The sequence below is a fragment of the Artemia sp. Qi Xiang Cuo genome, chromosome 20 (genome assembly GCF_049724085.1).
Source record: "Artemia sp. Qi Xiang Cuo chromosome 20, ASM4972408v1, whole genome shotgun sequence".
Classification (NCBI taxonomy): Eukaryota; Metazoa; Arthropoda; class Branchiopoda; order Anostraca; family Artemiidae; genus Artemia; species Artemia sp. Qi Xiang Cuo.
This window is the reverse complement of record NC_142813.1, coordinates 35074031-35091793: the sequence shown is the minus strand read 5'-3', so window position 1 is coordinate 35091793 and position 17763 is coordinate 35074031. Positions and strand designations below refer to the sequence as shown.

At 36.0% G+C, this 17763-nt stretch overlaps 1 protein-coding gene across 1 annotated transcript in view; it reads left to right on the top strand.

Moving 5' to 3' along the window:
- Positions 1-11741: 11741 nt before the first annotated feature.
- The window catches only part of LOC148940143 (ephrin type-A receptor 5-like), a 55733-nt gene continuing 49711 nt past the window's right edge, over positions 11742-17763 (top strand). Inside the window, exon 1 of the mRNA XM_089106082.1 lies at positions 11742-11747. Within this exon, the coding sequence (XP_088962208.1) occupies positions 11742-11747 (6 nt within the window). The remainder of the gene's footprint in view (positions 11748-17763) is intronic.

The following is a 17763-nucleotide window of genomic DNA, read 5'->3' as shown; positions in this document are numbered from 1 at the left end:
CCTATCTGCAAAAATGAAAGAAAGATCACGGATGCGTGTTTATTTGTTTTTTGTTTTTTTTTCGCAGGGGTGACCGTATTAATCCAGTAGTCCTATTGTGAGAGGGCTCATTTGAATGGAAATTAAATGTTCTAGTGCCATTTTTAAGTAACCAAAAAAATTGGAGGGCAACTAGGCCCCCTCCCACTCTCATTTTTTCTTCCCGGAGTCACCCAATCAAAATTTTGAGATAGCCACTTTGTTCAGCATTGTCGAAAATCTAATAAATATGTTTTTAAGGATGACTTAATCCCAAACAGTTCCCGGGGGAAGGGCTGCAAGTTATGAGCTATGCCCATTGTTTACATATAGTATTGGTAAATGGGAAGTATACAGACGTTTCAGGAGGGATATTTTTCTGGTGGGGGGGGGGGAGGATCTTTCCATGGAGGATGTTTCCGTGGGGGAAGGACATTCCTATGAAGGGGAGGCCGGATTTCCCAGCAATATTTAAAACACGATCAGAAATTAAATAAAAAAACAAGTTTTTTCAACTGAAAGTAAGGAGCAACATCAAAACTTAAAACAAACAGGAATTATTATGTATATGAAGGGATGTTTCCTCCTAGTCAATACCTTGCCCTTTACGCTAAAGTTTTTTTAGTACTTTCAAAAGAGATATCTATTCTAATTAACTGGCCTTTGTGATTCAGGGGTTTGTGGTTCGAACAAAATTCGAACTTTAGCGTAAAGAGCGAGGTATGACTAGGGGTAAACTTCCTACGTAATAAAAACATACAAATATAGAAGTTCATTACGTAAGTTAACAAGTTACGTCATAACAAAATTTCGAGAGAGCCATTTAGCCAAAACAATAAAATTAATATGCAAATTTCATTCTAATTATTCATGTACGGTGAGCCAAAATCAAATAAAAAAAAATAGTTTTTTTTAACTGAAAGTAATGAACGACATTAAAACTTAAAATTAACAGAAATTATTCCGTATATGAAAGGGGCTGTCCCCTCCTCATCGCCTCGCTCTTTACGCTAAAGTTTGACTCTGTCACACAACTTTATTTTTTAAAACAATAAAAACTTTAGCGCAAAGAGCGAGGCGTTGAGGAGGGACTGGAGGGGCGCTGAAGTTATGCCCTGGGGGTATATAAGTTTTTATAGAAACTTATAGAAACTTCAGACAACTGACACAACTTCATTTTTTAAAACAATAAATTTATAGAAACTTCAGACAACTCACACAACTTTATTTTTTAAAACAATAAAAAACTTTAGCGTAAAGAGCGAGGCGTTGAGGAGAGGACAGCCCCTTTCATATACGGAATAATTTCCGGAATAAAATCATATACAGAATAATAAAGATAGCCATTTTGTTCAACATAGTTATAAATTAGGTCTTTGATGAAAACAACCACCCCCCACAGCCCTCAGGGCAAGGGTTGTAAGTTATGGCCTCGGGGTATATAAGTTTTTATAGAAACTTATAGAAACCTCAGACAACTCACACAACTTTATTTTTTAAAACAATAAAAAACTTTAGCGTAAAGAGCGAGGCGTTGAGGAGTGGACAACCCCTTTCATATACGGAATAATTTCTGTTCGTTTTAAGTTTTAATGTTGCTCCTTACTTTCAGTTAAAAAAAAATTTTTTTATTTAGTAATATACAAGTAGGCTACCGGAATTTTTTCATGAAGAAAGAGTCGGATTACCAGGTATTATTTAAAAACGATAAGAAATTAAATTAAAAAAAAATCAACTGAAACTAAGGAGCAACATCAAAACTTATAAACGAACAGAAATTATTATGTATATGAAAGGGGTTGCCTCCTCCTCAAGACCTCGCTCTTTACACATTTTTTTTAATTTAAAAACAAAGCTTATAATTCTAATTAAATGAACATTGTGGTTCAGGAATCGTTCTTGAAGAATTAGGGCAAAAAGTCAAAAGGGCAAGGTATAAACCTTGTGAAAGGGGCACCTCCTTTTATATATGTAATCATTTCTGTTCGTTTTCAGTTTTGATGTTGCTCCTTACTTTCAGTTGAAAAAACTTGTTTGTTTATTTAATTTCTGATTGTTTTTAAATAATATCGGAAAATTATGCTCTCTCTCTTGTATTGTACACGTACTCGTGTATTATAAGCCACTCGCTCAAGTTTACGATGTATATTTTCCGCGGAGGGGTGTTTTCCACGGGGGGGGTATTATCCGGTGAGGTATTTTCTGGGAGGTATTTTCGGGCGAGTATTTTCCCGGGGGTATTTCACAGGGGGGGGGGGGGTTAATGCCGGGCGGGTAAACACCGGCCACCAGTGCTGATATTAAGGTAGAAACTTCAAAATTGTTCTCAATTTAAAATAAAAAATAGCGAACACATGTGAATTGTAAATACCGGTAGCGATTTTTCATGAAGTTATTAATCTCAGTAATTTGTTAGTAAAATTTAAAAACAAAAACAAATATTGTTTGCGATTTCTAGATACGAAAATTAAATAGACGAAATTCAACCTATTAGTAAGCGGCAACATTAAAACTTAAAACAAATAGGAACTAAATTAAAAAAGTAAATTTAAACTTAAATTAAAATGGAAATTTGACGACAATTGACGTATTATTGGTATTTTATGCTTATTCTGAGGTTCTCGGTGTTTACCCCCCCCCCCGGAAAATCATCCCCGTGAAAAAACGGAAAATACCCCCTCCAAACAAAAAAATCCTTGCAGAAAATACTCCCCTGTTGAAAATACCCCCATGGAAAATACAACCCGGAAAATACCCAGCCCCCTGCGGACAATACCCCCTCGGAACATACAACTGAATGCCATATTTATGTCTATAATTCCCTTCACAAGCAAAGCTAAATCTCCCAGTGCTGCATGATATAACTGATAAAAATAGAAAACAGAATGGGTTAGTACCATTTATACGTGCACACAAAATTTCTAAATTGTAGGCAACACTATAGCGTTGCCTATAGTAAAGACCATACGACTCCAATGTTTTATTATTTTTTTTTGTTCCCAAGAGGCACTTCATATGGAAAAGGTCGTCGTAGAAAGTTCAAAGGGGGCTAATTTGATTGGGAATTGAGGGTTTTAGCGCCCTTTTTAAGGGTCAAAAGTGACTGGAAGGCAACTAGCATCCCTTCCACGCCCATCAATTCTCCAAACGCATCCAATCAATATTTTGAGATAGCCATTTTGTTGAAAGTAGTTGATTTCCACATAGAAATTATATTTTTGAGGAGGACACTCTCCCATAGCCCTCAGGGCAAGGGTTGTGAGTTATGCCCTGGGGGCATGTAAGGTTCTTATAGAAAGCTTTGTCGTAGAAATTTCAAAAGGATTCATTCGATTGGAAATTCAAAGGGCTAGTGTCGTTTTTAACAGTCGAAAGTGATTAGAGGGCAACGAAACCCCCTCTCACGCCCCCCTTGTCCCCGAACACATCCAATAAAAATGTTGAGATAGCTATTTTGTTCAACGTAGCTTACAATTCTGGAACTTAGGTATGTGAGGATAACACCCCCCCCCCCACGGCCCCCAGGGCCAGGGTTGTAATTTCTACCCTGGGGGCATATAAGGTTTTGCAGAAAGCGTTGTCTTAGAAACTTCAGAAAGGGCTCATTAGATTGGAAATTTAAATGGCTAGTTCCCTTTTTAATAGTCAAAAGTGATTGGAAGGCATCTAAAACAACCCATCCCAAACACATCCAATAAAAATTTTGATATAGCCATTTTGTTCCACGTAGTTGAAAGTTCTGGAAATTTATGTTTGATCAGGACGCTCCCCCCACAGTTTTCAAGGCAAGGGTTATAAGTCATGCCCTGGGGGCATGTATGGTTCTTATGGCAGGAATACTCGTATAAACTTCAGAGAGCGCTCATTTGATTGGAAATTGAAAGTTCTAGTTCACTTTTTAAGCGTCAAAAGATATTGGAGGGTAACCAGCTCCCCCCCTCTAAACCCTTTTTCCCAAATGCACCCGATACAAATTTTGAGATAGCTATTTTGTTAAAAATTTTTCAAAGATCATAAAAAAAAATTCTGTTGTCGACACTACCCCCCAGGGCCAGGGGGCAGGCGTTGTAAGTTATGCCCTGGGGGCATATATGGGTCTCATGGAAAAGATGCTCTTATTAACTTCAAAGAGGGCTCATTTGATTGGAAATTGAAAGTTCTAGTTATTTTTAAGAGTCAAAAGAGATCGGAGGGCCACTATCCCCCCCACGCTCGTTTCCCTCAAACCCATCCGATAAGAACTTTGAGATAGCCATTTTTTTAAATAGTTCCATGACCATATAACGAAAACTTCGGGGAAGACAAAGCCCCCCAGGGCCCGAGGACAGGCGTTGTTAGCTATGCCCTGGGGGAATGTAGGTTTCTTCTTGAAGGGATGAACATAAAACTTCAGAGGCCTAATTTTATTGAAAATGGTTAGTTCTAATTCAGTTTTTTAGGGTCAAAAGAGATTGTAGGGCAACTATCCCTACTCCATATTCTTTTTTCCCCAAATAAATCCAATAAAAATTTCGAGATAGCCATTGAGTTAAAAATTGTTCAAAAGTCAGATAACAAAACTCAGATGTATTCATAACCCCCAGGGCCCGGGAGCAGGCGTTGTAAGTTATGCCCTGGGGCATATATGTTTCTTATGAAAAAGATGCTCGTATCAACTTCAGAGAGGGCTCATTTGATTGGAAATTGAAAGCTCGAGCTCTCTTCTTAATAGTCAAAAGGGATGCTCGTATAAACTTCAGAGAGGTTAAATTTGAATGGAAATTGAAAGTTCTCGCTCATTTTTAAGATTCAAAAGAGATGGGAGAGCAACTAGCCCCCGCCCCTCCACGCTCTAAATGAATCAGATCAAAATTTTGAGATACACATTTTGTTAAAAATAGTTCAAATTTCAGTATCAAAAACTCCGGTGTCGACACAACCCCCCAGGGCCCGGGGGTAGGCGTTGTAAGCTATGCCCTAGGGATATATATGGCTGTTATGGAAGGGATGCACGTATAAACTTTATAGAGGGCTCATTTGGTGTGAAATTGAAAGTTGTAATTCTTTTTTTATGAGTAAAAAGTGATCGGAGGACAGCTAGCCTCCCCCCACACTATATTTATTTTTTTTCCCAGAGGCACTTCATATAGACGGGGTCGTCGTATAAACTTCACAAGGGGGCTCATTCGATTGTAAATCGAGAGTTCCAAGGCCCTTTTAAGAGTCAAAGGTGATCAGAGGGCAACTAGCCCCCCCCTCTCAAGCCTTTTTCCCACAAATATATCTGATATAAAATTTGAGGTAGCCATTGCATCAGATAAATTTCTTATGGAAGGGATGTTCGTATAAACTTCAAAGAAGGCTCATTTGATTGGAAATTGAAAGTTCTAGTTCAGTTTTTATAAATCAAAAGTGATCAAAGGGCAGCTAGCATATATAGCAGCCGGGGGCATATAAGGTTCTTATGGAAGGGATGCTCGTATAAACTTCATAGAGGGCTCATTTGATTGGAAATTGAAAGTTCTAGTTCAATTTTCAAGAGTCAAAAGGGATCGGAGGGCAGCTAGGTCCCCCCCCACGTCCTTTTGCCCCAAAAGCATGAAATAAAAATTTTGAGATGGTCATTTTACTAATAATAGTTCAAGGGCCAGATAACAAAATTTTCTGTGTTGATACATCCCTCCAGGGCTTGGGGACAGGTGTTTTAAGTTATGCCCTGGGGGATATATGGTTCGTATTGAAGGGCTTCTCGTGTAAACTTCAGAGAGGGCTCATTTGTTTGGAAAGTGAAAGTTATAATTCACTTTTTAAAGGTCAAAAGAGATCGGAGGGCACATCTCCTCCCCTCCCCTCCGTGCCATTTTTCCCCAAATGCATCAAATAAAATTTTTGAGATAGCCTTTTTGTTAAAAACAGTTAAAAGGTTAGATAACAAAACCTCTGGTGTCGACAAAACCCCCCAGGGCCCTGGGACACGCGTCGTGAGTTATGCCCTGGGGGCATATATGGTTCTTATGGAAGGGATGGCCGTATAGACTTCAAAGAGGGCTCTTTGTTTGGAACGTGTGAGTTATCGTTCACTTTTTAAGAGTCAAAAGAGAGTTGAGGGCAACTAGCCCCCGCCCCCCCCCCTCCCCACCCTTTTTCCCCAAATACAATAAATAAAAAATGTAATGCATAAATAAAATCAAATCAAACAAAAATAGTTCAAACATCAGATATTAAAACATCTGGGTTGACACAACCCCCCAGGGCCCGGGGACATGCGTTGTAAATTATGCCCTGGGGGGATATATGGCTCGTCTAGAAGTGATGATTGTATAAACTTCAGAGAGGGCTCATTTGATTTAAAATTTAAAGTTCTATATAGTCAAAAGAGATCGAAGGGCAAAAAGCCCATGGACAGGTATTGTAAGTTATACTCTGGGGATATATATGGTTCTTATAGAAGGGATGCTTTTATAAATTTCAGAGAGGGCTCATTTGATTGAAAATAGACAGTTTTATTTCACTTTTAAAGAGTAAAAAGAGATTTTGGTGCATCTCTTCACTGAAATAAAAACAAATTTACTTCGACTCAGTAAACCATATTTTTCTGAATCTCCAGGGAACTAATTAAAGACCAACCTCTCAGAAAGGATCTTTGGTTGAGGCTCAAGGGCGAAATATCCATCTCATTAAGGACGATAGGACACAAGCCACGAAAAGGGGTGAGATATCTAAAACGACGTCAATCTTATATACGTTCCAGAGCAATATCTTTATTTGGGGGACGAGGGGGTGACTAAAACTGTCATAAAAAATTGGGAATTATCGTTTTTAAAAAATCTTAGTCCACATTTACTTTATTGACCCAGCTCATACTGAACATAACATATTGTGGAAAAACCATCAATTTATTAGGAATTATTTGGCATGAATGTGCATGTCACCATATATATAATGTTGAAAAATAAGAATAGAGTGTAATCACCCGAATTATTAAGGCCAATTCATAGTTGTCGGGAGTTCATATCCACTGTGCTTGGATGCTATTAAAGCATGTGGGTTTGGGTGTTTCTTATTAGTCTTTTTTCCTTGAAAAGTAATTATAAGTTTGTCTTTGTTTCTGTATACATCTCTTAGAGAAAAAGGCTGGACAGCCCAAACGGTGTAAGCTGTAAAAAACACTAATCGTTAAGATTTTGAGGTACTTGATTTCATATTCTATTTTAATATATGTCGTACTGTTTAAGATTGTTTACCGACTTATGAAAGTTTTATTTCATGTGCATATTTATTGTTATTGTTTCTTAATTATATATTATTGTACATAAGATTGTCTCTTTCGTTATAGGTTGAAGGCAGTGACTTATAACATTTTTGAACACATTCAGCCGCGTCAGTCATTACTTAGTTCGTTACCCCGAAGTGTTTAATATTTGCCCTTTGAGCAGCTAATCTTATATTTCTTTTAGGCGTGTCTTTATTTTGATCGACTACTAATCTTATCTTACGCTGCATTAAATCATTTCCATTGGTTAATTTTGTTCATGTAAGGTCAAGTGTGTACCAACCCAATTCTCTATAATTAAATAAAAATTTAATTATTAAAATTCAATTTAAGGAAAAGCTAGCTATATTAATTTCCTAAAAAAGAGCTAAAATTAAAATTTAATGTATTTCCCATAAATTTAACTATCGTATCGACATTTTGACTGACGTATTCAGATAATTCGGACTGGACTTATTAAGAGTTTCAAAAACTCATATCCCAGGGGTTGGAAAAATGAAAATAGGTGATATAGAATTTATTTACTCAGGGAGGATGGGGCCCATAGACAGGAAGCAGGGCTCTTGATGAATAGGGAAAATGTCAACTCTTGTTTAGGCCGAGAAGGTATTAAAAAAAACAAAAAACTAATCGCTCATTATATGATTTAAAAGTTCAAGGTATCAGTTATAGTAATATATGGCACTGTAGAACTGGGCAGAACATTTTGAGAATTTGCTAACCCGAAAAAGAATTGCAGGAAAATATATTGAGGGAAATGAAAAAGTTTATGATACTTTGGTTGTCAAGGAAGATTTTTTTTTGTTAGGTAGAATTAGCGATAGTGCTAAAAGGATAAAAAAAATAAGGCCCCAGGTGCTAATTGTGTCCTATTTGAGTTTCTTAAATATAGTGGCTCTGAAATTATAAATAAGTTACTGGAGATTAGGAATATGATTTTTGAAAATAGGAAAAAACCTAGCTATTTCAGTAAACCCTAATTAAACTACTGTATAAGAAAGGTAATGAGAGTAAATTTGGTAATTATAGAGGGTTCTAGCTGAATACCCCCCGGAAAATACCCCCCACTCCTCGCGGAAAATACCCCTGTGAACAATACAAACCCCCGCATAAAATAACACCCCTCCCTCTGCAGAAAATACCCCCTCCCCCCCCCCACCGCAGAAAAAAACTCCCCACGGAAAATACTCCCCCCCCCCAAAAAAAACAAATCACCCCCGTGGAAAATTTGGCTTTCCAAATATGAGAATTTTATTTGAGTTTTATTTTTTTAATTTCCGTAGGGGGATGGAATTTTGGTACTTGTGTATTATGCGCCACTCACTCAAGTTTACACTGTGTAAAATTCGAGAACACTCATTTTTTTTTAGTTTCTTCGCTACTTTTGAAATAAATTTGCGCTTAAGGTTTGCACATTAGGGGGGGGGGGGTTAAGCATAATGTCTTTGGTACAATTATTCTGCATATTAGATAGATAGACAAATAAGTGTATTTTAAAGCCAAATATACGGCCATGAACACAGTATGAATACTGTGTAACATAAATGAATATAATGAATAGGGGTAAACAAAAAATCGGGAAGAAAGAAAGAAAACGAGGACAATTAACAGCCAGTGAAAAAATTGAAAAATTATGCAAATATTTTGGTCAAGACCTCCGCTTGACCGTCCTCAGTGCAGAATAAAACTCATAAAAATATAAAAACCAAACCTTAAAATAACCCTTTCACCGTTACTAGGAAAGGGTCGTCCAATTTTAGTTTGGTGTTTTATTTTAAGGTTTGGTTTTTATATTTTTATCAGTTTTATTCTGCACTGAGGACGGTCAAGCGGAGGTCTTGACCGAAATATTTGCATAATTTTTCAATTTTTTCACTGGCTGTTAATTGTCCTCGTTTTCTTCCTTTCTTCCCGATTTTTTGTTTATCATAATTAGCCAGTGTGGTCTCAGAAATTATTAATGAATAGGGGGGACCCCCCCCCCAAAAAAAAATGCCCTCCTCCAAGAAAAATACCCCCCCCCCCTCCCTTCTTTCGGAAAGTAACCCCCACCTTGGAAAATATCCTCATGGAAAATACCCTCCCCCTCTGTGGAAAATAAGGTTTCTAAATTTAAAACTTGATTTTTTTTTTATTTGAAATACTTTTATGTTATTTTATTACTTTTATTTGAGTTTTTTTATAGTTTTGTTGAAAAGGAACGGGAAAAAGAGGACTTTACAAAACAGAAGTGTCTTAAAAAAAACATAAATCCATTTGTATTGAAAACGCTTCCATATGATTTTCTGCAATTTTTGGTAGTAGTGGGCGCCAAATAAAAAAAAAAAAAATGAAGAAGAAAAACAATTTAGGCAAACAATCATCAATATTAAGCTAAAACTTAGTTAACAAAATTTCCAGATACTTCGCTATTCTTCTGTAATTTTTTAGTGGCCATATACCTAGGAAGAATTATTTTCTGACTTCAACTATAAGAAAAAAACTGACTAAAAATATAAAAAAATCTCAAATAAAAGTTTCAAATTTAGAAACCTTATTTTTAGGGGGGAGGGTATTTTCCAAGGAGGGGGTATTTTTCGTGGGGGAGGGCATTTTTCGGGGGGTTAAACACCCCCCCACCCATTCATTATATTCATTTATGATATTTTACTTTGTTCATGGCCGTATATTTGGCTTTAAAATACACTTATTTGTCTATCTATCTAATATGCAGAATAAGTGTACAAAACACATTTTGCATGCAGACCTGTTATGCTTCCCCCCCCCTAATAAGCAAATCTATAGCACAAACTTACTTCGGTAGAAACGAAGAAACTAACAAAAAAACAGGCGTGTATTCGAATTTTACACAGCGTAAACTTGAGTGAGTGGCGCATAATACACAAGTACCAAAATATCATCACCGTTCGGAAAAAAAAAAATCAAATAAAGTTCTCAAATTTGGAAAGCCTAATTTTCCACGGGGGGTATTTTTTTTGGGGGGGGGGGTATTTTCCGTGGGAGTTATTTTCCGGAGGGGGGGTGTTTTCCACAGGGATATTTTCCAGGGGGGGGTAAACGCCGGCCACCATACCAGACAAATAGATTGAAGCGATTAGTGCTATATACGAGAATAATATTGATGTGTTAAGGTAGGAAATGAGATTAGTAGCTGGTTTTGTATTAAATCAGGAATTAAGCAGAGTTGTTTTCTATCCCCCTTTATATGGATTATCTTGATGTATTTTGTCTTAAAGAGCACAGGAAAGGCAATGAGAGCCCACGGAATCAAATGGGGAGGAAACAGTCTTCTGGACTTGGATTATGCTGATGATTTAAGCATTCTAGATGAAAGTGTGAACAAAATGAATAAACTTTGAGGTTTTAACAGTTCAGGGTGCTAGACTAGGTTTGAAAATTAATGTTAAGAAGACTAAGTCGCTAATGCTTGGAATAAGTGAAGATGAAAAGGGGACGCTGGGTAACAAAAAATCGATCAATTGGACAGCTTTACTTACCTTGGTAGTATTGCTAGTTAAGACGGTGGGAGCAGTGAAGATGTTAAAAGTAGAATAGCCAGGGAACAGAGTGTTTTTTCACAGTTGAAAAAAGTTTGGATAGAATAGAAAGACATATCTGCAGACCAATAAAAAATCAATGGAAGTTACAGTGATAGCAGTTGTCAAATATGGTTCTAAAACATTGGGACTCCAGAAAACGGACGACAATTTACAAGATGTTTTATAGAGATTTTGCCAACGGATTGTTTTGGGTATCTGGCTGACCGTATCACTGACTGTATTTCAAACAGTAACCTGGAGAAAGAATGTGATTCAATCCTGCTTTTTAGGGCTATAATGAGAGAAAGTTTGAGATACCTAAGGCGTGTTCTGCGGATTAAGGATGACATATTGTTGAAGATTGTCCATTTTAGAAAACCGTCTTGGGATTAACGAAAAGTAGGTTGTCCTGGGGTGGGAAGATGAGGTGGGAGGATGTCGTAAAGAAAGGTTTAAGGAATTCAGAAACTTCTTGGGAGGGTGCGAAGAGGAAGGCTTTGAATAGATTAGAATGGAGGTGGAGGATGCGCAGCTGTGTTAGCCTCAGGTGGCTTGGTGCTGCGAAGAGTTGTTAGTAGTAGTAGTTGCTTTGTAGTTCTGTAGAAAATAACTGAAAATAACTTCGAAAAACGCATCAAAGTTTGTTTATGTTAATTTTTGTTACGTTTTTACGAGTCGGGTAAACATTTTGGGGTTAGGAGGGGGATTTTAAACCCCTAGCCACCCTTCCCCCCCCCTCCCCCTGGATACTGCCTTGCTCCTCTTTGTCAATTAGCTGGGATATTACCCTTATCAGAATTTAGGCGCTGATCCATTACAGTTAATTTGATTCATTACAAAGTCCAATTATACTTAAATTGATTCTGAAAATAACAGGTAAATTATTTTCTAAACAACCTTTTTTCCAGTTTTGAAGGAAGTTATGGGACGTAATGCAGGTAAGCTGTGTTTGTGGGATTTATTCATCTCGACAAATTTCCTCATTAACTTCTCTTGTTTTGTATGATGGAAAGGCACAGTGCTCTTCCTAATTGATCATTGGTAATGAATCTAAAAACTCTTTACGAAGAGAAGTTTTTCAAAAAAAAATAAATAGCCATACTTAAATTAATACCCAGCAGATATAAATCTTGTAATATTTGAAATTCTAAACTACCATAAATAACTATTGTAGATTTAATAAAACAAAAAAAAAATCTGAATTTAAAAAAAACGACCATAGCAAACATAGCGATAGCAGTAACTAAAATAGATGGATAAATAAATAAATTTTAAAATAGGAGAAAATTAGATTGAATATCTATATTTAATATTAGAATAAATAGTTCTTATGAAATTACTCAAAAACTTTAGCATAAAGAGGAAGGTATTGACTAGGGGGCGAACCCCCTCATATACGTAATAATTTCTGTTCGTTTTAAGTTTTGATGTTGGTCCTTACTTTCAGTTGAAAAATCTTGTTTTTCTATTTAATTTCTGATCGTTTTTTTAAATAATGCTGGAAAATCTGGCCCTTCTTTCATTACAGTATCCCTTCCCCCATGAAAATTTCTTCCATAAAAAGATCCTCCCAAAGATCCATAAAACTCCCCCCTATGTGAAAAAAGCCCCCCAGAAAACGTCTGTATACTTTCTAATAATTAATACTATGCGTAAACATTGGGCAAAGTTCAGAACTTGCAGCCCTTCCCCTGGGGAATGTGGGGTATTCAGTCATGCTCAAAGACAAAGCTATTATATTTTTCGACCATGCTGAACAAAATGGCTATCTAAAAATTTTGATCGGTAGACTCTGGGGAAAAATGAGCGTGGGAGGGGACCTAGTTGCCCTCCATTTTTTGTCACTTAAAAATGGCAAAATGACTTTTAATTTCCTTTCGAATGAGCCCACTCGCAATATTGTAGAACCACTGGGTCGATACGATCACCCCTTGGAAAAAAAAGCACAAAAAAAACACGCATCCGTGATTTTTCTTCTGGAAAAAAAAACAACAACAAAATTGATTGATTGAAAAATACATCTGATGAGCGGTAAGACCAAACTTGATTAAACTTATATATTTGAAATCCGCATAAAAATCTGATTCTTTTGATGCAGCTATTGGTATCAAAATTCCGTTTTTTAGAGTTTCGGTTACTATTGAGCCGGGTTGCTCCTTACTTTGGTACTTGTTCAGAATCCAGAAACTCTCGATGAACCGCATCTAGAATCTAATGAAAAAAATGGTTTCCGCTGCCTGTGAGGTATTGCCCACTCTGGGAACTATGTTTAAACTTTAGTTTTTTGATGCTTTAGGGGCAAAAAAAGGTACGTGGGTTACGTATTTAATATATTCTATGCTTTACCCCCCCCCCTTAATGTGCAAATATATAGCCCAAATTTGTTTCTAAACTATTATATTTTAATCCTATTTTGTTTTATTACATTAGCATTAACGGAACTTCACTTCTCGCGAGTTTCTGGATTCTTAACTAGTACCCTTACTTTTTACGGGGGACTAAAATCAATGAGCTAATTGATTTCTTGGACTTTATATTTTATATGAGAGCTACTTTTGACAAAAGGTATTGAAAAAGAACTACTTTGATTAAGTATCCCTTAATGACGTTTCGGTACTATCCATAACATCAACAGCCCTGGCATTGTCTAACTATAGATTCCGGTTGTAAAATGTCTAATGATCTAGCATTTCGAAGCTCTGAATTTATAGAGGTGAACTAACACCACCTCAATATCAGAGCTTTACAAAAATTGTTACAGGAATTACGGTATTGAATTTCTTCATTTCAGCCTGAAAATTCTTGTATATATATAGCTTAACAACAAAACATATTATTCCCAAGGAATAAATCTAATTTGCAACTCGTTTTTGAGCATAAATCATCAAATTTACTGTACACTAAATTTTGTTTATTCATGAAATCTTTATTACCACTTAGAACATTCTTTAAAATCTGCAATAAAATTCTGTATAATGATAAAGATATTCCATGAAATTTAAAGGGCAAATTGAGTTCCCTTTGTATAAGCTTAGCTGCCTAGTCAATAGCCCCTGGCGCATCAAGTGAAAATAAAACTTTTTGGAATCTAGGCTATGCGATTTTTATTGGATTTGTCACTGCAGCGGTTAAAATATGTTTACGTTGTGAATAAATTAAATGAGAGCATGGGGTATTGGTAGGGGGGGAGGGCAAAATATATATTTTTGAATCTAGGACGCAATGTTGTTTTTCATTTTTCAAATGGTTTTGTCAATTCTGACTTATTTTACCAATACAAATGGCAACAAAATAGTATTTTCGGTACTATCCTATTACGCGGGCCTCTTGGGTCAATCACTAGATTAGGCAATGATAAAACCCATTTTTGTCGTCTTAACTGTTATAGAGCAGGCAATGATAGCATGGTTTTCATTGCGTATACGATACTAATATGTGTTTTTTGGGGGTTTAGGAGGGGGGAAAGGAACCTAGGTTAGGTTACGTATTTAATATATTCAATGCTATACCCCCCCCCACCCCTACTAATGTTCAAATATATAGCCCAAATTTGTTTCTAAACTATTATATATTCATCCTATTTTATTTCATTATCATTAACCAAACGTGACTTTTTAGAGAGGCCTGCATAATGAGATAGTACCGTATTTTCAATAACAGAGCAAGAAAAAGATGCATTTTTTTAAATCTAGTCTCCCTCCTAATTTGTGCCGCTAAGTACCACAATTTTCCACGTCTCCAAGTCATTTTTTATGCTGGTAAGTATATGAATGCAATCTTTTTTGTTTCAAAGAAAATATATCATAGGAAGCGCAATAGCGCTGCCTAAGTAAAGAGCGATATGAGCACACTGTATTATTATTTTTTAGCTATTTTTGTCACTTCGCATCGAAGGAGTTGTCGCAGAAACTTCGAAAAGGGCTTATTGGAGGGGAAATTAAAAGAACTAGTGCCTTTTTTAAAAGTTGAAAGTGATTGGAGGGCAACTAACCCCTTCACACACCCACCATTTCCCCAAACACATCCAATCAAAATTTAGAGATAGCCGATTTGTTCAATGTAGTTGAAAGGTCCGGAAATTATGTCTTTTAGGATGACAAAACCCACAGCCCTCAGGACAAAGATTGTATGTTATGCCCTGGGAGAATATAAGGTTTATATGGAAAGGGTGACCATATAAACTTAGGAGGAGGCTTATTGGCTTTTTAATCAGAAGTTCTTGTGTCCTTAATAAGATTCAGAGTAATCTGTGCGTCGATATACCTTGTATTTTCCCAAAATACATCTGATAAAAATTTTGAGATTGTCATTTGTTTTCGTAGAAACTTCGAAAAAGCCTCATTTAATTGGAAATTGAAGGCGCTAGTGCCCCTTTTAATAGTCAAAAGTGATTGGAGAGCAACTAATCCCCTCCCACGCCCACCATTTCCCTAACATATCCAAATAATAAAATAAAAACAAAACAAGTTTTTTAAACTGAAAGTAAGGAGCGACATTAAAACTTAAAACGAACAGAAATTATTCCGTATATGAAAGGGGCTGTCCCCACCTCAACGCCTCGCTCTTTACGCTAAAGTTTTTTATTGTTTTAAAAAGTAAAGTTGTGAGAAAGAGTCAAACTTTAGCGTAAAGAGCAAGGTGTTGAGGAGGGGACACCCCCTTTCATATACGGAATAATTTCTGTTCGTTTTAAGTTTTAATGTCGTTCCTTACTTTCATTTGATAAAACTTTTGTCTTTTTTATTTAATTTCTGATCGTTCTTTAGCTAATGCAGCTTTTATTTTGACTCACCGTCATTGAATAAGTAAACAAAATTTGCATAAAAACTTTACTTTTCTTTTGCTAAACGGCTGTCTCTAAATTTGGTTCTGACGTAATTTAAAAATTAACTTACGTAACAAACTTCTATATTCAAATATTTTTCTTCTGGCAAAAAATACAAAGTTGAAGATTTTTGCAGATATGAGCTTGAAACCTATGTTATAGGATTTTCTGATACGCTGAATCTGACGGTGTGATTTTCATTAAAATTATTTCATTTGTAGGGGATGTTTCCCCCTCTTTAAAAACTCAGGTAAATTTTCTCAGGCTCGTAGCCTTTGATGAGTAATACTAAACTTAATAAAATTTATATATTAAGAATCATTATTATAAGCCCATTCTTTTGATACATTTATTGACATCAAAATTCCGCTTTTAAAAGTTTCGATTGCTATTGAGCCGTTTTGCTTGTTTTTCTTATTGTTTTTTTTATTATGTTATTACGTATATGATGGGGTTCCCCCCTTAGTCAATACCACGCTCTTTACGTTAAAAGTTAAAAAAAAAATTAATTCACAAACCCCTGAATCACAAAGAACGTTTAATTAGAATAGATAGCTCTTTTGAAAGCACTAAAAAAACTGTAGCGTAAAGAGTGAGGCATTGACTTGGGGGAAAGCCCCCTCATATACGCAATAATTTTTGTTCGTTTTAAGTTCTAATGTTGCTTCTTACTTTCAGTTGAAAAAACTTGTTTTTTTAATTTAATTTCTGATCGTTTTTTAAATAATGCTTGGAAATCCGGCGCTCCCTTCATAAAAATGTCCCTTACCCCAAAGAAACATAATCCACGGAAAGATTCTCCCAAGTGACCCCCTCCTCGAGCCCCCCCCCCCTACCAGAAAAAAATTCTTCCTGAAAATGTCTGTATACTTCCCAATAACCAATAGAATATGCAAGCAATGGGCAAAGTTCAGAACTTGCAGCCCTTCCCCTGGGAACTGTGGAGGATTAAGTCATCCTAAAAGACTTATTTATTAGATTTTCGACTATGCTGAACAAAATGGCTATCTCAAAATTTTAATTGGGTGGCTTTGAGAAAAAATGAGCGTGGGAGGGGGCCTAGTTGCCCTCCATTTTTTGGTCACTTAAAAAGGACACTAGAACTTTTAATTTCCTTTCGAATTAGCCTTCCTACGATATTCTAGGACCACTGGGTCATTACAATTACCCCTTGGAAAAACCCGTGATCTTTCTTCTGGCAAAAAATGCAAAATTCCACATTTTTGTAGATAGGAGCTTGAAACCTGTACAGAAGGGTTCTCTGATACGCTGAATATGATGGTTTGATTTTCATTAAGGTTATAAAACTTTTAGGAGATCTTTTTCCAAAAAATAAGTTATTCAAAGAAAATTAAACAACTCCATTAAACCAAAAATGAGCAAAAATAAAATAATCTACCAAGCGTGAAACTACCACAAATCAGCATCGATAAATAAATGAAACCTAAAACGAACAGAAATTACAATAAATAACCGATTCAAACTCAAAACGAGCAGAACTTAACATGAGTAGGGCTCAAAACTCCCATGCCTTCCCAAGGCCAGAACATCGTTTGTGCTTTACTGAAAAAGTTAAAAAAATTTTACTTTTAAAACCTTAACAAATCAAGTAATATTAACATTTTTATTACTAAATATCAGTATATGTATATTAAACTGTCAATGCACATTCATTTGTATTTTTTTTCTTTTTAATAAAAAACAAATTATGTTCTGGCCTTGGGAAGGCATAGGGGTTTTGAGCCCTACTCATATTAATTTCTGCTCGTTTTGAGTTTGACTCGGTTATTTATTGTAATTTCTGTTCGTTTTGGGTTTCATTTATTTATCGATGCTGATTTGTGGTAGTTTCACGCTTGGTAAATTATTTGATTTTATTTTTGCTCATTTTTTGTTTAATGGAGTTCTTTGCTTTTCTTTGAAAAACTTATTTTGTGGAATTTTTTTTTTAATTAATCAAGTAAAAGGTTTTGCAATTGGTAACTTAATGCATATCAGAGGCAGGAGGTATGAATATACAGCAAAGTGCAGGAACTGAAGAACAGAAAACACGGTCAACGGGACAAGCAATGTAGGCTATATCTAGTCCGGGAGCCACTAAAGTAGTAACAGTGTTAAAGGTCCGAGCA